The 25,021-nt window shown below is 40.2% G+C and overlaps 2 protein-coding genes across 3 annotated transcripts; both read left to right on the forward strand.

Moving 5' to 3' along the window:
* The first annotated feature begins 3,907 nt into the window (after window positions 1-3,907).
* LOC137970238 (serine/threonine-protein kinase WNK2-like) lies at window positions 3,908-16,009 on the forward strand. Of its 2 annotated transcripts, XM_068816756.1 has the most exons (8): window positions 3,908-4,100; window positions 5,900-5,979; window positions 7,035-7,247; window positions 8,431-8,511; window positions 8,650-9,276; window positions 9,778-10,469; window positions 11,689-11,902; window positions 13,455-16,009. In XM_068816756.1, the coding sequence occupies exons 1-8, from the start codon at window positions 4,084-4,086 to the stop codon at window positions 14,492-14,494; spliced, it is 2,964 nt and encodes a 987-aa protein (XP_068672857.1). In that variant the 5' UTR covers window positions 3,908-4,083; the 3' UTR covers window positions 14,495-16,009. The 2 variants fall into 2 exon arrangements, with proteins under 2 accessions (XP_068672857.1, XP_068672858.1); XM_068816757.1 differs by lacking the exon at window positions 8,431-8,511 and having other exon boundaries at window positions 3,999-4,100; window positions 13,455-14,618.
* Window positions 16,010-18,625: 2,616 nt separating this feature from the next.
* LOC137971755 (uncharacterized) lies at window positions 18,626-25,021 on the forward strand. Its single transcript, XM_068818526.1, has 5 exons — window positions 18,626-18,992; window positions 20,219-21,718; window positions 22,621-22,680; window positions 23,339-23,545; window positions 24,582-25,021. The coding sequence occupies exons 1-5, from the start codon at window positions 18,797-18,799 to the stop codon at window positions 25,019-25,021; spliced, it is 2,403 nt and encodes an 800-aa protein (XP_068674627.1). The 5' UTR covers window positions 18,626-18,796.

Consider the following 25,021-nt stretch of genomic DNA (forward strand, 5'->3'; position numbering starts at 1 on the left):
GTTCTCATATAAGATTTGCCTTGCTCGAGTGACCATCCTCAATCCCATGGGTTTTAATTTCTCATGCAAGACGTGCGATCAGCTGGAAAGTTTGGTTTTAATTTCAATGCCGACTATCATCACTATTCTACTCGTCAAAGAGATAGCTTTCATATTCACTCCTTGACATATTCTTACTCCATCTGTGTTCAAGGTCCTCAAGTTTGGAACAGTATTCCTCTTTCATTTCGTACTTCCCTCTCTCTTTCCAATTATAAAAGTAAACTCAAAGATTACTTTTGTCACTTAAGTTTTGCTTCCCTCATTCAATTATCTGTTCTACATGTATTATTCTTACTTATATCACAACCTCCCTTCCTTTTTTATTATTTTCCTTTCTTGCTAAGTAGGTCCACAATAATATTAATGTTAACTAATAACATTTTCTTTATTATGTTATTATAATCTAAATATAACTCGGTCTGTAAAAGCGCCGTTCCACAAATACAACGTACTAGTACGCTCATAGTCATGAGCTCCTGCCAGGGCAAATCACAACTTGTCGAGGGAACATCGTTTGAAAATAGTTTGAATCCAGGAAAGACAATCCAAAGGGTTTCGTTTTTTAAATGTTATTATACAGTCAATCTATTCAGTAGGTAACTGTATAACTACATCGGTAGAGTTTACTTCTCTGTCCTTATCAGTGTGGGCACATTTTCAAGTGTGGCGAAAAAGCTCATGTGCATTACATCGAAATAAAGATTGCACTTAAAATTACACAAGGGCGGATCTAAGGGGAGAGTGCAGGGGGTGCGCAACCCCCTCCCCTGTCCTCGAGATGACCTGCGGCTTTCTAACAAAACTGCATTGTATTCCGCAAAAAAGGAAAGAAAAACGTCACCAGTCAGCTACGCCCTTCCTTGGTAGTGTACCCCCTGCTAAGAAAAATCCTGAATCCACCCCTGTTACTTAACAATTAGACCCGTAGCCCGCAAGGGCTACGGGTCAATAGCCCATAAGGCGAATCCGAAAGGGCTATTAACCCGTGGCCCTTGAGGGCGAAGGGTCTAATTGTTTTAGTATCACTCAACTATTCGGACAGAAAAGGCAATAATAAAGTTAGCAAATGCAAGTTGAAGAAATATTTATTTGGGAATAATAGTTGGGTGATACTAAACTATAATAGATATTCTTGAGAAGGGCTGTCGTTTGTGACAGTGTCGTTTGCGAGGTTCGACGACCTGACTGAAAGCTTCAGAGTCAAGTGAGTCGGCTCAGGTCGTTGAAACCTGATAGCTACGTTCACTTTCGCGTTATAAGCAAAACCGTGCATTTAGATTTTTTTACGTTCGTGTTTTTCTCTATGCTGTTACTATGCTCACTTTTCAGATTAAAAGAATTATTTAAAGTGAAAAATGGTTCAACTACTTCATTACTTTTTTTATCTTGGTCGGTGACAACACGTTTTGAATTACGGTTTTTTCACCCCTGACTACCATTTTGGTATTTTAAAAATGTAATAATCATTATTCTCTTTTTTTTGTCTTTATAGCATCGGCATCTCCAAAACAGCGCGAGACAAGGGACATTCTGGGATTTTTCAAGAAGGCCGGCGCAAATGCCATTAAGGCGATTTCTGGTCTGATTCCTGGAAGCAGACCCTGTTCTCAAATGACCACACAGCCCAGAGGACCGAGAATACCACTGAACACAATCAACGAGGACGCTATCAAGCCTGTTATACCATACAAACGAAACAAAATTCAGAAATCTGAACAGGGAAGAACAAGCAACGAAAATATGTCATTTAAAACTCACGAATTAAAAAGAAAGCTAGATTTGCCGAACTGATGAAGAATAACGGACCTGAAAATTTCGCGGAATTTTTCAGTCTCAATAACCAGATAGAGTCGACCTATATGTTAGGAATTATTACTATTTTTTTTAAAGTAAATTAAAGACGAAAATAAGCAGCTGTTGTTTTTTAATTATTGGGATAGTTTTATATGCAAGAGAGCTTCTTAAGACGATGGGGAAAATTGGGGATAACAGCTCTACGGAATTGTTGTCAGTCAGTCAGTCTGGGCACGAGAAATATTTGTTTCAACATTGTTCATCTCCATTCTCGTTCCCAGATCCCATCGCTTCTCTTAGCCGGCCGGGCCTTCGCACGAAAAAAACTAAGGGCTCTGTAGATCCTCAAATGTAAATGTTTCGGAGTGCCGCCATGTTTACTACTATTGACGACTCATATATGAACTCTGGAAGTCCTAGAACTGGGACTGCAAATGTCTCCAGGGCCTCCGGAGCCCTTCGTTTTCTGGTGCGAAACCTTCGCCGGCTAAAAGCAACATGATCTCTTCTCTAAATTAACGATTATCGTTTATTCTTAATTTGCTCTCAATTTACTATTATCGTTAATTTAGGACACTGTGTCCCAGGACTTGTGGTAAGAAAGAAAATAAGGAAATTAAAAAAAAAATCATATCCTTGGATTGAATTCGAACCTGGAGCTTCTACCCTATAGAAACCGCTTCTTTCCGCTTCACCACTTAAGTTGCCTCGATCATGCCCAAAAAGACTTCTGGGTAATTCTGCCATTCCATGACAAGGGAAGACTCCCGATTCCTCATTTCATAGATTTTTTCATAAGTGTCGGGCCACCCAGTCCTACCAGCAAAATAGCGCATCGATTGACGTTTTTAGCTTTCAAAACTTGCCCAAATTGTATCGGTAGGTCCTGGAATTCGTCCACAGAAAGGCCAGAGAGACAACTTCACTCGTGAACCGCCATGTTTACAACAGAGCATTCGTTTAGGCGTCCCACTCTGCATGAAACTATCTCTCACCTCTGTCTCGAGAAGACCAGACACGCACGGTTCTTACGTTACGTTTATGCCTGTAGAATCTGGAACTGAAATGTCAATTGCTGGTAGGTATCGGAGAGCCAGAACATTTACGCATGCGCGGACGGAATGTTTGAACAAGAGAGAAAAACGCAGTACCTCCAGACATAGCGCTGGAGCGTCGTACCAATCGAGTCATCCCGGGATTTCGGTCCGTGCGATCGCTTTTGGACGCAGTTTGACCTTCGCTGCTTTCTGCTACCGACTTCGCCTCCCGATACGGCATTGAGGGAGAGATATGTCGGCCTCTAAACCATATGAGACAAATCCCACGCGTACTCACAGCTCCAAACTGCCCTTGTCAATATAGCGCAAGAATTCGATCGCTTAAATATTCAAGGGAAAAGTCATTTTTTTTCTCTCATATGGTAAACACTGGAGTCGCAGATTACAAAGTGTGCTCAGGCGCCCTGCGAAAGGTAACCTACATACATGCATAAACTTTATTTCATCTCGAATTTCAGAATAACAACAGGAGCTAATGTCTTCAAGAGATTACATTTGCAGCTAAAATACATAGCACATACAGATACCTACTGAATACATATTATTTAAAGATATATTCACGTAGCAAACTGCTGCCTGATCGACGGTGACTGCGGGAGCGTCGAACTTCATCTCGCACAAACCAACATTGGAATATCAATTTTCAATTGACAATTCACAGTTTGACCTTACTTTTCAACACAGATGGAAATACTTTGAATGATAACAAATGCCCCCTTTCCTCTCTCTCGCCCTTCACTTTCAGTAAATAAGGTTCGCGCCTAGCGTCTTTACAAAAAAATCAATAATTTTTGACATGGAAGCAAGAAATCATATACTTTCCTCTGGTTCAAAACACATTTTTTTTGTTTATAATTGGTCAATGAAACAACAGGTGAGAGGGCGTTTTTTCGCTTGACCAGTCTTACGTCCTGGGATGTGAGAATGCAACAACACTTGTTAAAATCTCGACCTCTCATTGGACAACTGGAAAGATGATCTCAGCCAATAACCCATTCTGAGTTCATATTTTTACACCATCGATGGAACTCAATGGCGGCCTATTGAACGAATTCGTGTGCGAAAAATCGAATTATGTTTTAAGTTTTGCCAGTTGAATTTCCTCTTTTTTGCGCTTGGGTTTTTATTTTCCGTGGGTCGGCGGACAAGGACTCTTTGATACTGTTTGGTGTCAAGAAATGGAAAACCTATGACCGGGATTTGCAGGTAATATATTATTTTATGTCATGATTATAATCATAAAGGTGTCCCCGTAAAACATGGCTACCCAAGCGTTTGTTCGTATCGGATCCTTCACATTAACTTGAAGAGCCATAACACAAAGATCATCGATTAAACGCTGTGCCTTTTATTTGGCTTGATTGATTTCAACCGCAAGTCGGTTTTGTAGAAGGTTGAGCCATGAAAATAATTCATATAATCCTGAAAGTTATCTCAGCTGCTAGCTTTCTAAAACGCCATGTCAAACAAATTGCGTTCACCATCGTTTACGTATTAAAGCACTTGAAACAACGGTGGTTTTGGTTTTTGAAGGTTTCCGGTGTTTTAAAAATCTACTTAAAGATGGTATATATGGAATCCTGCAAAGCTGTTAACTTAAATTGCAAACACTTTGTTAATGGCTTTTCTGTGTCTCTATTTTGGCAGTAGAACTTTAATTATGGCGTTTTATAATCATACTTTCTTCAAAAAACATTGAGGTTAAATATCCACAACTGAAATCTGGAAATGTTGCCAAAACATCGTTCAAAACAGGAGAATGAAAACATTTCATCACATGTACATGTCAGTAATAAGCCCTATGCGGGAAGCACGCAAAGCAATGTTCAGGTTAGCAGCTTCTGTAGAAACTAAAAACGTTGTTATAATTTATATAAGACCAAGGTTTTTTATTCAGGTGTCTGGGATAGTTTACTTATGGGGTAGTTATCAACTTCAATGAGGTAACGATAAAAGTTATATGGTTGATCGAGCGAATTATGTAAATTGTTCGATCCAGTGATCTGCGTAAATCACATGGTTTAGCAGCTACCTATAGATATTAATTTTACAATGCACACGAATAACTTTCACTCAAACCCCCTCACTGTCCTAACACTTGCTGTGATGCCATCAGGACCGCGCCCATGATCATAAAGTGTCACTGCCCAGGGCCCAAGAGGCCAATCCTAAGAGAATGGTAGTGGGTAGATGGGACGTATTTTCTACTTTCAGGCAAGCTAATGACCTACTGTGCACATAAACTGCGAGGGGTTTTCAAACTGAAATGTTTTGTTAGTTACGGGGATCTTGACCGTTCAGTTTGAATGCATACTTTCTTAGGGCCTCATTACATGGTGAGTTTCAGCCCGGGAGCAAAACGCAAATTTCCTTGAGTAAATTTACTGAGATGCGAAAACAGCATAAATGCACATGGTCACGTTCCTTTTTCAGCCCGGGCTGAACAAATGATGGCGATTACATGGATTTTTCAGCCCGTTTTCCCGGTTTAGCCTGGGCTGAAACCTTCTCCATGTAATCGAAGGTTTCAGCCGGGGGTGAATTTCAGCCCTGGTTTGTGAAACTGGGCTAGGATTTTCAGCGCGGGCAAACGGGCTGAAAATCCATGTAATCGCTTTCAGTTTTTGAGCCCGGGCTGAAAAAGAAACGAGAGCATGCGCATCGATTGTGTTTTCGCATCTCAGTAAATGTTATCATAAAAATTTGCGTTTTGCGCCCGGGCTGAAATTGAGCATGTAACTGCAACAAAATTTCAGGCCGGTGGGCGGAGCGGAATTTCAGCCCGGGCTGAAATTTTGTTGCAGTTACACGCTCAAGTGGAGATTGCCCAATTCCACGGGGACAGCTTCTGTTGTAAAAGCCTACGTGTAGCCATAATCTCCCCCCAAACCAAAAAACGAGGGAACAAATGGCTACACGTAGGCAACTGTTGTTAGAGAGGATTTGCAACAAATTACTGAAATTTAGCACATTCCTGACTTAATTAAACTCCGTTTGCCTTTCAGGTATCATATGGCTTCTGTTTCATCGAGGCTGCTTCTTCTGGCCTTCAGTTCGTTTCTGTTGGGAGCTACCTCTGCTCAGGGTGCGCAGGCGACAAAATTACATAAGCGCCATTTCTGTGGGCGAATGCCTTATCCCACAGGCTTCGTGAACGGAAATTGTGTAGTATAAATTAAGTCAGTAAAAGTTAATTTGACCACTGCAAGAAATGTATAACCTGACGTCTCAGGCATAACCCTTCCTCAGAGCTTAGCTGATACTTCCGGAATCCCGTTCTTCAAACGCCAGTCAACTCAGCCCTATGTAGTATATTTCAACAATTATTCCATAAGCGAAAGCGTATGTGGGATATAAGATGGTAAATAGCAACTAGGCGCGTCGCGCCGAGTTGGCTATAACCAGTCTCATATTCAACTAACGCAAATGGAATAATTGTTTATTAAATTTTCACAGGAGATCATCAAGGAGAGCCTCTCCTCTAGTTCTGTGAGTCAACCCTTTCCTGAGTAAATTTATTTTTAGAAACAGGTTTTTACCACAATTGCTTGTAATCTCGCAATCTGATTGGCTAATTTGCCTTTGTCGATGAGGGTCTAGACAACGCTGTACACGTCATGCTCGCGCCATTTTGTCACGCAATATAATAGCCAATCAGGAACATCCATTTTTGGAAATAAACCAATCATATTGCGCCTCGTGAGTCTACAACATTTTGAACACTGTGTTGACGAATATCGTTGTCGATAAGAGTACAGACAACGCTGAACCACTTTCGATTTGTTAATTTTACCGCGAAAAGTATCATATTTCCCTTGAAGTTGAGATCGTTTCGATTGGCGTTTACAACAGTGCGCGTGCTGAATCTCCCAAGGGAGGCGTTCTATAAATAAATCTACTCGGAAAGAGGGCTGTCTTCCAAGTATGGGAGATAGAGGCTCCTCTTAATGAGCTGCTGATTTTCATTGAATTCTTAGACCAACCGATAATCGATGAGACAAGCGATAATCGTATGACCATATTAGGTCATACGGTATATGAGCTAATAACCGAAATTGAGTGAGCCAATCAGAACGAATCAGAACGTGATCTGTAAACGTTGACTTTCGTGTCCGTATTTTTCTCTGTGTTAATTTACAGAGCTTTATGATGATGTACCGATTCTCCAGCAGTACAGTCCAATGCTGGGCGAAAACGTTATCGACTATCCCATGTTGGAAGAATATGGTGTCCCGTCGGTTGAAGAGTTCCCTGACCAAGGTTTAGAGGAGGATGATCAAGATGAGGAAGACCAGGAAAGCCATTTCAAAGGAACAGAAAATTACGAAAAGAAAGATGTCATTAAAAAAGCAGGTGAGAAGAGAGAAAGGTAACTAGATTTATGGTGCAATGGAAAGGTACCCCGCGACATAACCGGTGAAAGGTAAAAGGTAACGTCACACATGGGCCGAAAGAGCTCAGTCCGCCAGACCTTATCCTTTTTTAACACAACCGGTACCATACAATATTTAATAAAAGGTTTACATGCAGTTTGCAACCATTGAGGTATAGAAGCACTTGCCTGGGAAGTTTGTTAAGCACTCAAGACACTGTAGTTGTTCGCAGCAGGTTTACCATTTCTTTAACAACATAAAATGAAATCATATAAAACTCCGAAGACTACTTTTTAAAAAGCGCGCGCATTATTTGTAATCAATAGAGCAGACGTTAATTGTAAACTTATATCCTTTGTTGTCGTCAGTATCGTATATCCACAGGCAAATGTTAACAGCATAATTGACCAATCAGAGCGCACATTCTCGTAGGGTTTTGTTATAAACAGCATCGTCATGACAACGTCATGGCAACCATGTCGTTGTCTAAAAACAAAGAAACGGCAGTGACCCTAACTAATCCACTGGAAATAAGTTATCGGATGGTTTTTGGCGTGAAAATCAACTGACATGGGCTTTGGCAAAGGAATAACCCTAATGTTGAACTTGGATGGTTTAACCCTTTCACCGCCATAAATGCCATTCACTCATAACAGATTTTTCTCTGTCTACCGCTCTCGGCGGTGAAAGGTTTAATTTAATGTAGTTGCCTAATTACAGCAAGGATCCCATAGGCTGACTTTCATATAAGCGACGCAATCATACGAACAAGCAACATGCGCACAACCATTGTCTTGTTGTTAATAAGAAACGACATTGATGGCCAAAAAAAATTAAGTTTCCATATTTTGCTTGTTCGTACGCTTGCGTCTCTAGTTAATTAATTCAAAATCTCTCTAGTATGTGAAATATCCAATCAGAAAGCCAAAAAGTTGTCACATTTTGTGATCCTTGCTCTAAGAGCTTCGAAGGGGGAGCTGCTAAGAGACAAAAAACGGAAACGAAACGTTCATGGCTCGAATATTCATCAAGGAGGTTTTCTATGGCTCAGTAATGGATCGGTGACTTTCCGTCAATATGGTGCTTCCTGGAAACATCAAAATTCAGTCCATTTTTTTCCTTTTCAAGCATTACTAAAGCAGTTATTTGTGTCTTTATTGCAGACAACGAGCATGCGCAAAAGACACCCTCTGCCTTGAATTCCAAAAACGACGCACGTGAAAAGCGGCAGCTCCCTCTTCAAGGTATCACCAGCGTCAAAATACAAACTCTCATTACCTGTTTCCGTGTATTGCTAAAAAGACACAAGGGAGAATTTACTTACACACTCCTCATCTTTTAAGAAGTGAATATTGTCGTTAATTCTGGTATTTTCATTGTAGACGACCCAGTTGAAATGGCTCGAGAAAAATTAGAACGAGCGATAAAAGCTGCCCAAGCTTTAACGGGTATAGAACAAGAACTTGGATTGAATCCGTCAACCATCGAGAATAAGACTACCAACCTCGAATCCGAGCTTAAAAGTGAGGAGAAAACCTTCAAGAAAATGGCGGATGAATCACAAGACGCAACAAAGAAAACCAAATTCATCAAGTTGGGAAAAGACGCCGACGATGATATGAACAAAGCAGAGAATATTTTAAAACTGATCGTCAATCTTGAGGCAGCAAAGTTTTTGGCAAAACAGCGCGCTCAAGATAATTTAGAAGAAGCAGAAAAGCGGAAGCTCGCTTCTAGTCCTCCAGCAATCCTTGGCCAGCCAGTTGCTTATTCCGTTCCCCAAACAGTGGGTTATTTTGGAAGAGTTCAACAACCTGTTTATCAACCCATGCTACAGTCATACATGGCAGGTTATCAACTGCCGACATTTCAAGGCATGACCTCCCCTAGTATCGCCTCTGCTCCCAGCACGATGTTGTCTCCATCTGACTTAGCAAGTCCGACCAGTACGGTGCCACCGTATCAACCCGCTTATCAAGATGAGCGGGAAATACAGAGTATTAATGCAAGTGAGTTACTTGGTGGCAGCAATTTAGCCAGCAAAATTCTCTTACTAGAGCAAATCATATACAAAGATAAAGCAAAATCAATGTTCCATATTGGAGTTTTGATATTTAACAGTTGACATGCAAACAGTCGGCTGGACCTCAGTGAGCTTATAAGTTTACAGGTATATTCCTATATTCGAGTTGAGCCTAATGAATCGTTCTTTCTTTTTTCACTCTTTTTCTCATATTCCCCTTCTGTCTACTTGGAAAAAGCTTTGGAACCAAGCGGCAAGAAAAATCACGTCCCACCAATTTTTCCCTGTTCGATTTTTTTGTTGGTGAAGTAATCTACTTCGAGCTTATCTTGGCTTTTCTCTTTATTTTATAACTGTTATTTTTATAAATTATTATAAAATATTTTTATAAATTATTTTATAATTTATGGTATGACTTAATTCAAGAATTACCATAATCTGATTCCGAATTTGAAACCTAATAATGAATTTGAATTTTGTCTTTCAGTAAAAGCAACACAGGCGAGTGCGTCATTGCTTCCTCCTCAGCAAACCTCACAGGCAGCAAGAGCAGGCCCAGCGTTGCAACAGTCCGCCAAGGTTGCGAGCTCCAACACCCAAAAAGAAAACTACGCCATTCAAAAGATACCCCAACCTAAACAACCTCCAGCGTTGCAGCCACCAATCACAGCTCTCAAAGCACAACCATTCGCGCATGAACATTCCAGCAATGACCACAAAGTAATGCAACTGCATGCTAAACCACAGCAAACCAAGGAAAAAGCACCTGGGTCAGTTTCAACTGCAAGTGAATCAGCTCATCCTGTCGTCCCAGTTAAACCAGTTATGCAGGCTCATCCTGTCGTCCCAGTTAAACCGGTTATGCCATTGCAGCCCATCACAACACCCTCACAAACGATTGAAACAGCTTTTGCCCAATCAAACGGTTTGTTGTCACAGGTAGCACCATGGGCAGCTTCATATAATCCGGGTTTGCTTGCTCCAAATTTATCTCCAATGTCAAGATACTTTGATTCGTCTTCCGACGCTGCAAATCCCTTTGCGCCGCAGTCTTTCAACCGACCGATGTCACCTCACCCACAACAAACCCTTGCTACTTTGGCACAGCAAACGAAACCAAACCTCAAAGGACCAGAACCCGTCAAGCCAGTAGTTACGCCGGTCACTGCTCCTTTTATCGTAAGTAATTGAAACAAATCAATGAAAATTACAAGAAAACGGTTTAATATAAATTTACATATTTGAAGTGTGGCTCATAGACGAAAGGGAAAAGTGACCCTCGTACTAAACTTGACAACATGAAGAATTGTCTTTTATAGTCACCTGAAAAATTTAGGTCGCTTCAACGGAATTCGAACCCAGGACCTCTGCGATGCCGGTTCAATGCTCTACCAACTGAGCTCAGTTGGGAGCAGGGGCCCGTTTCTCGAAAGTCCCGAAACTTTACGGGCCATTTTCGGGTGTCACAATTCCTTTTGTAACTCAAGAACGGAGAGCATTCAATTCGTCAAACTTCACATTTAATTTTCTTTTTGTTACCTTGAAAGCATGTTAAAATATCGGCTTTCCAAAACAAGCGGTTGCCAATTTCACAGATGGCTTTTCGGGCCCGAAAGGTTTTCGGGACGTTCGAGAAACAGGCCCCAGGTCAATTTGTTGGGGTCATGTGTTCCCGTGAAAGGACTTCATGAATGAAATAAAGTGTATAATATTTGAAGTGTGATCTTCAGTGATTTTCAGGTGTCTATTGGAAACAATTGCTTGGATTGTCTAAATGAGTGCGAAGATCACTTCTCCTTTTTGTCAACTGAAAACGGTTTAGTTAAGGAAACACTGGCTGAAACCATGGGCTAGGATGACTAATATGTTTCAAATGAGAAGAATATGTGAATCGTTTAAATCCTCTTGATCTGAGATGGTGATAAAGTCATGGGAAAAAGGTTCTAATTTTTCGATGCAAAGCGGGGCCGTCGACTAACTTTTGATTCAATGGATCATCCACATACCGCTTGACAATGCAATCAAATCCTTGCGTCATGTTCCTTAGTTGTCTTGTCTTTTAAGTCATGATAACATTTTAATTATTCAATACATTTATCGGTATAATAGTTTGTAAGTTTTACTATCGCAGGCTTAACTGATTAGAGTGTAATGTGAAGTGCTAAGTATCTATCCCAAATGAACCATGTGAGCGTTAGCCCTACTGATGGAAATGGGCCCACACAAGGACAGAGAAAAACTCTGACCAGAGTGGGTATTGAGGTGGGTGGTTCATATCATGGGGTAGATACTTAGCACTTCACATTACACTCTAATCAGTTAAGTCTGTTCAAATAAAAGTGTTACACCGCCAACGTTTGCAAAAACGTAATCCTTCCTTGTACTTTTACTATCGCAGGAACAGCCTCAGACTTTGTCAAATCCCACCCCGTCTATGAAACTGGAATCACCAAGTCCAGCGGCATTCTCGTATGAGCAGGCACCATCAGCTACATACCCATCAAACTCATTTTATCCATCGAATTCCCAGTCTTTCCCTTCCGGCATCCAAGAGTACTCCTGGAATGCGCCGACATTTTACCCAAGGCCAGCTGCATCCTATCAAGCACCAGGTAAAAATCGAACGCTTCGCGATTTTCCAGCCGAATGTGGTGGAGGGTTTTGCAAATACTAGTGTAGAGAATAGAAAAGAAAGGTATAAACTTCGGCTAATCATTACAGAGGAAGAGCAACGCGATGATCTTCCTGACTTTCATTTCACTAAATGATAAGATCGTGAATTTAAACTCAAACAAAGTTGCCGTTGTCCTTTAGTTCTGTCCCTTGTCGCTCACGTTCTGTAAACTTTAAGGTAGCTGAACTCAGTTTTTTCCTCGGTCAGTGGTATTTTCATTGAAAGCCGGCGCGCATTTTTGGAAAACAAAACAAATGTGGCGAGTATGGCGACAACTTTATTCGTATTCTCGCAATTGTCTTGGAAATGCGGTGTAAATTCGCTGCCATTACGTTTTAAAGTGAAACTCTTTCCGAGGAACCTTCGAGGAACCCGGCAAAATGCTGCGCATGCGCATTAGCTCGAAAATTTGAGACCAACAGCTGTTGGCTGTTTACCAAATTTCTCGCAAACGCGTCTTTAGATTTTTCAGAAATTTTGAACTGAAATAGTTCCGACTACAAATGGGTCGTCTAAAAAATCAGAAAATTAACAAACAAAAATTTTGGAAAACTGATAAACGTCTATCAGCGAATTATGAAAAATCCGTCTTTTGAAATTCTATGATAGCAGCTGTTAAACGTACTTTATTTCTATTATTTTAAGTAAGCTAATGTTGCGAAAAAAAACAAACAAAAACTAATGAGTGAATTTTGCATAAATGAGGAAGAAGCATCCTTAAGGCCTTCTTTAATTGTATATAAGTTATCATGGTCATAGCCTGCAGAGGACATTGACTGTCACAATTTTAAACTTTCGCGGTAGCACTTAGTGATCAGTGACCAAGTTTGAGCTTCCAGCCAAAAACTGCATAAATATGGCAGAAATGGAAGCATAAGTGCTTAAAAACTGTGATTAAACACCTTAAGTAAAAACTTTAGAGCAATGAGGTTTCGTTTCAAGCCAGTGTACATCCTGAGCAACTCTCAGGGAGATTCCCGTGAGTTTTTTGCGAACGTGCAACCACGGGAACATGGGAATTTAAGCACGCGACGTTTTTGAGCCGCGAACGGCAACCGAAAGTGAGCTGTTTTCCCTTTAACTTGTCTAGTCACTACCACCTTTATAATGCTAAGTATCTTTCCTCCGTTAGAGATGATTAATTTAAAAATCTGGGAGACACTACTATCCTGGCATGCGAAATGTTCATTTCCTGTTGCCGTCCGCGGCTCAAAAACGTCGCCTTCTTTAACTCCCTAATGACAATGACAAGGAAAACCATATATATAATGTTCATTATACAAAGGTAGTCCCAAACCTCCCGGTAGCATACAGTTGGACCGAATTCCATTTGACTTTCAAGAAATATTTCCGAAACTTTTCAGATTGAATTTGAAACACTCGAACATGAGTTTCCACGAATTCCAAGAACCCAACTTGGAGTGCTGACCTCTTTTGTTATATAGGTGCGGTCAAAGAATTTCAATTGAACGTATTATGTTTTTTTTTAGTGAATCCTCTGCTTGAAGAGGCTTATCGTAAGCTTCAAGACACGCGGCGAGCCAAGCTGGCCATGAGCAAGATTGAAGAAGCCATTGGCTTGTCACCAAGCTCAGTCAAGCATATTATTGATGATATCGAAACACAAGCAAAACAAGAAGAAAAGCTATACGAGGATGATATGGGTAAGGAGAGGGCTGACATCAACAAAGAAAAGGCACTTCTTCAAAAAGACGAACTCCAAGTGGGAGATAATGCGGCGAAAGAGAAAATTAAAGAAGATGAAGCTAAACTGCGAGATGATATCAGAAAGGAAAATGTTGCTAAATCGGAGGTGGATAAGATCAAGAAAATCGAGAAAATCCTGACTATCATTGAAGCTGCCAAGTATTCAGCGATGCAGAGAGCAAGGAAAAAGATGAATACACTCCAAGGTGCCGATGAGGGTCTAGACGGAGAGGAAATTAGAAAACGCGATTTGGAAGATCTTGAGAAGGACATGAGGAGACGAAGACGAAACGAAATCAACATCTGGCTCAAGGGCTCAAGAAATCGTATCGACACAAGTCATTTCTTACGGAATCACTTAAGCAGATTGGCAGAACACCGACAGAAAAGTTCTCGACGGGGCTCATATGGCAACAAACTAAGCCTGTTGAATCGTTTTCAAGTACAAAACGAGGAACGAAGCGAACCGAGTGCTGATGAAGCGCCCAAGCAAAATCCATTGCACAAATTGAAATTTTTCAAAACGCTTGTATCCAACAGGAAGCTCGATTCCGGAAAACAATTTTCCGTTATAAAAAGAACTGAAGTCCAAAAGAAACCCAAGAATACTGTTGACAACTTTATCATGGCTAAAATGCTGGAAAAGATGGACAAACTGTTTAAAATTCAGGAAAATATTTTGAAGTATCTCAAAATGGAGCATGATAGACACCGCCAGCATGACAAAAAGCCAACTAAACGATGGAGACGAAGCTTACACCATTCAAAACATCACAAAAAACTGCACAGTAGTGTAACGAAAGATAAGATAATTAACAAATGATAACTTATCAATTCTAAACCTTTCTATTTGTTTTAAGGATTCTTCCTCTCCTCAAAGGCCCAAGTTCACCCAAAAGACATTGCGCGCAATGTCTTTTGGGTAAACGAGGAAGTAACAGATATCTGACCGAGGACAGGAAAAATATGTCCTATCGTTTGCATTTTCGGGAAAACTGAATGGAAAATACTTTTTTTTAAATTCTTAGCCATCACGCATGAGAATACGGGAACAAGAATGAAACAAAAGCGTAGAACATCAGTGTCGGGGCCACGTTTCTATAAGAACTGTAGTCCTGCTTCATTGGGGAGTGAAACAAGTACTGAAAATCTCGTTTTATCAACGAGTTGATAGAACTGGCCGTTTTTATATTAGAGACGACTAAGCAGTCTAGACGACCTAGCCGTCTAGTTCAAAATCGGGAAAAATTGCAGACATCTTAGTTGGATGGCCTTCTCTTGCAAGACGACTCCGCTGTCTAGCATCAAGACGGGACAGCCAAAACAAGACGGCTTAGGAGCTTATCAAGGAGAGCCTTTATCTCCACTAATTCCTTGAGTCAATCCTTTCTCGAGTAAATTTTATTTTAAGGAACACGTTTTTCCTGCGAAAAGTATCATATTCCCTTGACGCTTGGATAGGTCTGTTTTGATTGGCTTTTACAACAGAGGGTAGGCTGAATCTCCCAAGGGAGCCGTTCTATAAATAAATCTTCTCGGGAACGGTTTGACTCCTACACCAAGTATAGGAGATAGAGGCTCGCCCTTGATGAGCTCCTGGAAAATCAGAATGTTTGTAACCAAACTCTTCGATTTTCCCGCCCAATATTTCTCGTACTCATCTCTCTCTCCGGGAAAATTCCACAAGGCCACCTACCATATGGCCGTCTTGTATTCATACTAGACGACCTTAAAATGAGGCGTTAAGGTCGTCTGGAGGACTTAGTCGTCTTCTAGTATAAAAAACGACCACTATAACTTGTAACTAACGTTTTGAGCATTAGCCCTTCGCTCTGACGTAACTTTAGACCACTTTATTTACCTTAACATGGAGCGAACAATTCGTTTGACAAAACTAAAATTACTTCAAAAAAGTACTCTGAAAGTGAAGGCCATCAAAAGTCCTTGGCCGGCTACATTTGTTAAATAGAAGGGATATTTAAATATATATTTAAAGTCAGGCCTTCCACACCAGGTTCAAATCTTATTTGTTTAAAATTCATTCTTTTTCCAGACGTCAGACAAGTAAATTACGATCCTTGGATTTCGCTATAAGGTTCTTTAGAAATTGTCACTTGAATGCCTTGTTTAGTGCATTGTACAAAATACAGCCTAATCTAGTCTTTCTTTCAAACCTAAAAAGTGCAACGCAACAACCCACGTGGTTGAGTCCTGAATGTTATGGCTTAAAACTAGTGTGAAATACTGGTGACTAAAAGGAAACATTGGGTGACCATCAATTAATGTATATGGACAAGAATGTAAATAAGGAACCTTTTTGATATATGAGTTTATTAAGTATATCTCTGTCTGGTAACGATGTGTGAAGTTTCTATCGCATTTTATAAAATAATTAGGACAGTACGCGTACTCTCATTGGTCAATAGCTGTGTTTAGATGAGAGTATGGAAACACGGCTGTGACATCACACGAATTTTTGATTGGTTATATGCTGTCAGACACGCGTTTTGATTGGCTGGTAGGAAATATGAGCATGTATCAAAAAAATATGTTTTAATCAAGAATTTCCTTCATTAGTTTCCGTCCTTCATTTGTCGAATTATCTTTAAGAAATATTTTGTAAAGGCAATAGAGGACTTTTTTTCGTTTTTCCGTAGCCTCATCTATGCAAACCAGAGACACAGTCGAGGGGTTGCATAACTATCTCCAATTCTCCCAACTCCCCCTCGTGTATAGATGAGGCTATGGAAACACGGAAAACGTCCTCTATTGCTTAAATATAACTTCCTGTTTATTACACAACCAGCTAGATGTGAGGAAATAATTTTTTGTTGATTGTTTTGACCTTTCTGCAAACTAAAACAACCTTTATATCAAGCGCTTCCCATAAATGAAAGAACACCTGACATTGCGCAGGAGAAGACCATGAGTAGGAACCCCCCTCCCCCCCCCCCCCATGCACTTCATCGTTGAGTCAACATTTGAGCGTATCTTTCTATTTTTAGAACTAACCCTTTTGCAGGAAACTCACATTTACATCAATTTACATGAATTGTTTTTGCTATTTTTGTCTTCTTTTGACAATAACTTCATTATGATTGGCTATTCTAAACAGTGTTAGCAGAGCCGAAGAACTCGTGGCGTTCTAAAAATAGAAAGATACGCGCAAAGTTTGACTCATAGGCCTGGTATTGATGGTTTTCACCTGACGTCACATCAGCCATGTTGGTGCACAGAACAATAGAGAAAAAGTATTTTGGGAGTTTGATTCTATATAATTATATTATAATGCAAAACATGAGCCATAATTTGCTATTATTTTGTGCACCAACATGGCCGTCTCATCACGTGATTGGAAACCATCCATGGGAAAGACAAGCTACTAACACTCCTCCATTGTGTGAATACGAGATTGGTTTGATTCGCTTTATAATTTTAGCCAGGTGCTTATCAAGGGGAGCCTCTATGACCCGTACTTAGCTTAGAAGTCAACCTTTTCCGCGTAGAATTATTTTTAGAACGCTTCCCTTGGGAGATTGAGCACGCAAGCCAATCTCCCTTGGGAGATTCAGCACGCTCAATGTTGTAAAAGCCAATCAAAACAAAGCTATCTCAGCGTCAAGGGAAATTTAACACTTTTCCGCGGAAAAACATGTTGTTAAAAATAAATTCACCCAGGAAAGGGTTGACTCAAGGAATTCGTGGAGATAGAGGCTTCCCTTGATGTGCTCCTGGTCTGAGCATATATTCCTCCTCTCTCACCCCTAGAACGTTTTCAGCCTTCTTGTGAACGGCATCTTTGCCAGCGTAGGTACCTTGAGTCACGAGTAACTTGCACTCGACAACCAAGATTTCAGCCTGGGGATGGCTTTTGCTAGCCCCAAATATGGGTGTGCGCAGTATCTTTTAAATACCCGTAGGGACTGGGTGAAATATCGGCCCCTAGACGAAATGGAACACTTTCTTTTCGCATCTTTGCAGTTCAGTTTCAATCATCCTCGGTTATCAGCTCATATACCGTATGACCTAATATGAAAACTGATTGCGTCAAGTGCTTCCAAGCTGGAAACTCATAGCCTTTAATTTCCAAGTGTCCAAGTGTTCAGAATTTTATTGAAATTCAATAAAACAATTATTTCATTTGCGCTTGTCGGATTATTTAGACTGGTTCTAGCCAACTCGGCGTTACAGGTCTCCTCGGCTATTTACGATCTCATATCCAAAGTGCGCTCATGGAATAATTGCTAATTATTCCATGCTCTACAAATATCAACAACTGTACGCATCAGTTTTTTTGTATTTCATAAAGTAGGGACGATTTATCTATAATCTGTGGGTGTTTTTTTTAAAACAATTATTCCACTCGTGCTTGTTGGATATGAGATGATTATAGCCAACTCAGCGCTACGCGCCTCGTTGCCGATCTAAAGCTCAAATCCTACAAGCGCGAGTGGAAAAATTGTTAAATTTAAATTCATTTTGTTTTAGATATGCTATGTTTTCGATGCATATTGATACATGGTGATTGTGCCTGCGCATTACGCAAAAGGGAAAAATGATTTGTAACGGGTTATCTCTCATTTCATAAGGCAGCTTGACGTAGTTTTTTTACTTTATTCACATCTCACTTATGCTTGCTGGAATCCTTTCGCTTATCTCCAACATTATCGGTTTGATATGGTTGGCCCCCAAAATTAGCTAATAGCTAACAACGGTGGCAACTTAAGCCTTTCAGAGCATGCAAGATGACGAACTCCTGCGTTAAATAAACTGTAAGCAATTTTCCTTTCCCTGAAAGAATAATAAACTCTGCGATTTTTGAAAGACGAAAAGCCAGTGAAGAGTGTTGATAAATGGACACGCCAAGTCAAGCATGTCGTAATAAGAGTACAGTGTATAAATTGTCTACCAGTCGCTTATTCTCACTAAAGCAGGTTTTCTATTCCCTGTCGCACACAGTTTTCTTCTGTGAAGGAAATATTTACCTCTCAATTACAAGATCGATTACAGGCAAATCATGGTGTGCGTCAAAGGCAAAGGAAAAAATCCAGTCGAAAATTGTTACCTTTTAATGAAAGATGACCTGACTTGTTAAGTTTCAGGTAGTTTCAGTCAAGCAAAGTTTATGTACAAGAAGCATCTCTCGACAAAAATTTCTTGTGGACATACGGGCGTTCGTAGCAGCGTGTTTTCGGCAATTTTAACCGTGGAGTTATTGACTGAGCTAGAAGTCAACAACATTGATATCAAGAGCATGGCACAAGATGTCTGGTTGCTAAGGAAGGCGCTTATAACCTGTATTTTGCTGAGTGTCTTGGCAGGTTGGTAAAAAGTTGTAATTTCTTACACTTTAAGAACACATTTCTAAGTTCGTCGCACTTAAAATGTTGAGTAAGATGTTAAGAGGGAAATCTGTTAACTTGCCTAAAAACGCTTACGTGATTAAGCAAGCATTTTACTTACTTCTAACCAGTTGAAAACAGCTTCACCCGCTGAGATGAAGAGAAGCTGTACTTGTCCTTTCATATAACACCACAACCTTTAAATAGCAGGAGAATAACCTGTCCGGAGAGTCGAAGTATTGCGCTATTACAATCGCACTACTTCTCGATGGTGCTTTCGAAAGATAGATTTATGTAGTTTTCCATTAAAAGAGGCGAAAAGTTGCACAAGTTTCTAAATTAGGAAATCTACCGGTAGTTTCATCTGTTATAAAAGCGGAAAACTGGTTTTAGTATGAATGAAATTCTTAACCAACTTCTGTTACTCACTATTAATCTGAATTAATTGAACACTGGGAAAACATGGTGTTCCAAATGGGTTTCATTGATGTATTCAACGTAAATAAGCATTATAGCAGATTTTTTTGCGACCAATGGCATAACCGAAGCAGATAAGACCTTATCAGTTGTGTTAAAGCAATAAATCAAGACTAAATTAATAACCTGTTTCAAATATACTGTAACGTTTTGTGTTGATTAGGGGGGCATTCATTTAAGACGGCTCAAACCAGTTTCAAGACTTTCAAGAGTCTATCTTACTACAAGGATCGACTTGACAACACTTTTCCCATAACAGCAATTTTGCGGTACCTCATGAAACCCCAATTCTTGCTTAATTAACAAGATGTGCTCATTATTATGGCGTAATAGGTGACCATAGCAACAGGAAACCATCTAAAAACGCCTCATATTTTGTATGGAAACACTTATATATCTCAAAAACGAAGTCAATGACCCTTGTTTTATAGCTGGAAAGTGATCAGCAAGCTTAGGTGGAACTTTGGTAGGTACAAAGTTAAAAAAATGCTCTAGAGCCAAAATAGAGCTACCTTAAAAATTGCTATTGTGAGGGTAGCTCTGAATCAACTCTAAAGAATTATTTTCTTATATAGATCTCTGTTTTATATGATTGGGAATCACATGTCTTCTTGGTCGTACAGTGATATAGAGTCAATCCTTCTAATTGTATAGTTTCTTGAAAGTGCAGAGACGCTACATTCGAAAATCTTCATATAAAAGTAGTTTTTACATGTCTTATTTTCCAGGAAATGCTAGCGCAGCTAGTGAAAACCGGAAGCAGGCATTGGACAGTTACTTTGCGCATCCTGAAATACTGAAGGAAAACAATAAAGAGGAAAAAAGTTTCGGCAAAACCAGAAAATTTTCTGTCTCCGCTTCATCGCTCAGTAAATTACACTCTGGGAAGGAGAAAAGCACAATGAGATCGATTCAAAATTTGGATCAAGAGGTGTCATCAAAATTATCTGAACGGTTGCAAAAGAGTTTAGAAATAAATCAAAAGAGGCACTCGAATGAAGGGGGGATCGATTTAAATCGATTTTTTACTCAAGCAAAGAAGTCAGATATTGAGCTTAATAAATACGGCAAAAATTCAATGGAAGGGCGAAACATTATGAAGGCAGCCTCACTTGTGGAAAGTTATCTGGAGTCACAAGGGACAGGTTTAAATGAACCTGTAAAGTTTTCAGAAGAAAAACGTGGCAATAGGCTCCTTGCTTTTCAATATTTTCTTCCAATCCAAAAAACAGGGCAGTTAGAAAAGCATTCTCGTTTTAGCTATGTCAATTCGCTACTCCGACCACAGCTGACCGGAATACAAGCCGATCTATATGCTTTAGAAGCGCAGCGCAATCGTCTAAAATCTGTTAACTCAAAAGCGTCAAAGAAAGGCTTGAAGTTTGTTGGTTCATCAGCTGAAAGGAAAGCTCTGCCTGTAGGTATTGATTTTAAATCCAAGGCTTCTAGAACCGACAAGCAAGAGTTAAGAGAAGCAGACATAGGATGGAAAACGGAACCACCATATTCTAGCGCTGATGAAGACTTTATATTTGACTCTCCAGATGGATCGTCCGACGCACAGGAGTCATTCTTGTCAAATCTTCAGCCAACTCTTCTTTTCTCTGGTTCTGGAGGAGATACATTTGTGCAGAGTGAAAATAAAACATCGGTTGCTCTCAGTGCACATTCCCCAAAGCACTCAACAGCATTGATATTAAACCCAAGCATCGCTTCGGAAATAGCACTTGAGAAATTTCAGCAATCCGGATTCGAAGATTCAACCCACTCTTGGAAGGAAACCGATTTGGATGAGAACGGCGAAGATCTTAGCGGAGAACTTACTGCCAATCCGCCATTAGTTTCCCGAACAGGCAAAAAATTAAAGAAAACTACTGAAGTCTCGCCTCAGTCATTGAAACAAAAAACCATGTCACATATTCAAGCAGAAAGCCAAAATTTAAATAAGAAGCAGTCTGGCAGTGAACAAGGCATTTTCGATATCAAACGAGTGAGTCCTTACATGTCTCTTAGATCTGCCAAGGTGAGAGGGTTTCCTAAGATAACTTTGCCGTTGAACTACAAAAGAACCAGCATTCCATCCCATAGTCAATGGGTTTCAAGCGGCAGCGGGGAGGGGTCAGGTAGTGGTGGAAGCTACTTAACTCACAGCAGACACCACCTGCAGTGGAAACCTTCCCAGAGGGTCTCAACTAAGGGATCATCTGCAACAAGGAAAACTCATACAGGTCAGCTTACGTTTACTTGTTAGAGGTTGTTATAAGTATGGAGTAAAGACTTTGCATAGAGCGGTTTTCAATTGAGTGTCGAAAGTAATTAGCGAATTGCTTTGGTTTATGATTACTTTACTTAGTGATTGGTTCAAAGTTCTCGCGCCACTTTTTTTAACCAATCAGAAGTAAAACCAAAACCAATCGTGGCTAGCGCGTGCACATTTTCCCGCGTTTTGTGTCGGCTACGCGTAATTACTCCAAGTTTTGATTGGTTTACTGGATTGTCTCCGTCCTTTTTGATTGGCCAAAGTAATTAGGTTGGTTTTGGTTTTACGACACTCGATTGAAACTCGCTCTAAAGTACAAATTCTGGGACAAAGAACAATCTCTTCTCCTTCTAAGGCCAAGAGGAAAGCTTGACTTCCTTTTTATGAAATGTCTCGAATATGTCTTAAGCCGGAAAAGCTACTTTGAAATTGCGCAAATCAGGTCTTTAAGTATTACGTTTTCATCAAGGGAACCAGCAATAAATGTCAACTTTTATCACTCGGAAAATCTTGTTTTTGCACATTACAGAGGAATGCACCAATAAGCGCGAAACGTTTCGGAGCTTTCGAGAAACACTAAAACACCCATTACAAACGGCTAATAAAAGAAGACCAATCATATGTTCTACATTGTCTGGGCTATTCAGCCATGGTAATCCAGGGGTTTGTAGCAGGAGGATATAGGGGTAAGGTTACATAAAAGGAGTACTCAAGTTCAGCCCTTAGGATATGTAAACTTCAAAGAAGTTATTTTTTACATGAAATAATAAAAAGTTAACTTACATTAAGATAGTCTCTGTCTAATTTTCACCGGACAACTCTTGAAGCGATCTAGTTTCTTTAATTTTTGTTTTTAAATTGTAATCACAGCAATTACCGGAGCCAAAGACACAGAAACAAGAAATAAATGCACGAAAATGGGCAAATCAGGTAACTGGTATCTCTGATAGGCTTATTAGGGACCACTCATTATTTAAGTCGGAGGGTGGGGAAGAGGGGGGGAGGGGGTGTAGGGGAAAACGTCTTTGATGCAAAAATCAATATTCCCATATTTATGAGCTTGATAATACCCAATAGATGCTTACCACTTATTTTTAAAAGCCGGAAGTGTATTGAAAACAAAAGAATAGAAACGAGCCCTAACAAAGGGAAATTCAAGACACCCCCAACCCTCCTTTTGTCCTTTCAGGGGCCGCTCATGTTCTACTAATGGGTCCCCCATTTTTTCCTCCACCCAGAAGAACAGAGTGTTCGTTCTTTCATGTGCAGACAGGAAGAAATTTGGGGAAACAGGGTGGCGAAGCGGTTATCAACCGCGCCTCCCACCTACGCAACCCCAGGTTTAGCCTTGGTCGTATATGGACTGAGTTTCAGTCGATCTCAATCCGATGACGAGGGTACTCCGCTATTCCTCCCTCATCAAAATCTACCCTCAGTCAATTACATCCGGCTGCGGGCGGATACCCTCGATAGTGATAACCTCTGATGTCAAGTTTTCTCTTCCGGATGTCCTTTCCTTTTATTAAAGTGAATGAATTAAGTTGGGCAATGATATCAGAAAACTTTGGGTGCTCTTTGTTTTCCTCAGGAGTAAAGACGATGTCCATACTTGCCCTTGGCGATAGCCTAACAAATGGTTTCCATAGCGACGACAAAAGTCACACCCCTTACGCCAAGACCCTTGAGTATCTCTTAAACAAAGACGAACATACTTGCTATATCATGAAGACAGTGGCTAAGGACGGAGCTGAAGCTTACGAAATGTCCGCGTCTCTTCAAAAACACCTAAAAAACAGTGAGTTTATTTTACTGATAATTCTTTGAGAGCTCGTCTTTAACTTTGTTAAACAAGATACGCTGCAGAGAATAGAACTACCATCTCCCTCCAAGTGTTGTGACGCTCAATTAGGCATGTTCCGATTTCGCTGGAAAAACGCAAAAGAGAGCTTCAAAACTAGGAAAAAAGCGCTCAAATATGTAAAAAGAACCCGACGAGGAATACGAAACACAACGTTTAAATATCCAATTAATAAAGCGGGAAAAGACAAAATACAAGTTTAGTTCCAGTCCTTCATTGCAAGGCAACGCATTCCATGACAAAAATAGTGCTCGAATGCTCAAAGAAGTGCTACAAATTTAAAAGTAGAGCTCAAAAATTGCTAAAATTGTGAAACGTTTCCTTGGATAAATTGACAAGTACGCCTATTTTTACAACATTCTTCTTGAAGACAAAATGTTGCTCTAACTTCAGTTGCCCTAAATACGGGAAGAGCCGAAATGTTGCCCTGAAAGCCAAAAAGGGCTATTTAGTTTTTGAAAAAGCGAAAAAGTGCTTAAGAGCACTAAAAACAGCTTCTGCAGTTTTGACAGAGGACAAAAACTCGAAGAGTCAAATCACAAATCATGACTTGGGGGAGACCCTAAGGGGTTACCCAAGAAGATGAGGGTAAGTAAAGCTCCTTACCTTCAGACTAGTTCCAACTGTACAAGTACTGTCGAACGAACGGACATATACTCTGCTTTTCATTAAAATGAGGACTATTAATCAATCAACTCATTCGTTTTTCTCTGCCAACAATCGCTGTGTCACGAGTTAATGTTTCATTCACGGTTGTTATAGGTTGATTTTGATATACTTCGGTCAACTGCTGACTAAATTTGATTGACGGCATTAAAAAAGAAAAAGGTCGATTGGAATTTGAACTTCAATATGCACTTGTCTATGAAAGATGCAAAAAATGGGCGGCGTGCACTGGTTCCTACAAACGGACATTCTGACGTACTGTAGTCATGAAATAAGCGAGGACTTTTTGTTCTTTTTTGCTCACCAGGAAAAGTCAAATATCAGTGGGTTATAATCTTAGCTGGTACGAATGATATCGTTCATAATGGCCACACTCACAGAAGAAGGGCCTGGGACACAGCGTTGGAACACATCATCGACCTGCACATTACTAGTCATCGTTATGGGGCGAAAACGATGGTGGTTACCATACCGGAAATGGACTGCGAAGAATCAGATAGACCACCGTGCAAAAACACGAGATTGGAAAGAAATTACATCAATGAAAAGCTAAGACACTACGCAAAGACCAACGACTTTACAACCCTTTGTGACTTGGCGAAAAAATTCCCGAGATATTCTTTAACCAACAAAGACCGCAAACGCTTGTGGGAAGAAGGCTTGCACCTGAGGCCTGCTGGGTATGAAAAGATGGCAGAGATTATTTACAAGGATCTTCTAGCAAACATTGATAAAGTAGTGAAATGA

Source organism: Montipora foliosa, chromosome 9 (assembly GCF_036669935.1).
Source record: "Montipora foliosa isolate CH-2021 chromosome 9, ASM3666993v2, whole genome shotgun sequence".
Taxonomy (NCBI): Eukaryota; Metazoa; Cnidaria; class Anthozoa; order Scleractinia; family Acroporidae; genus Montipora; species Montipora foliosa.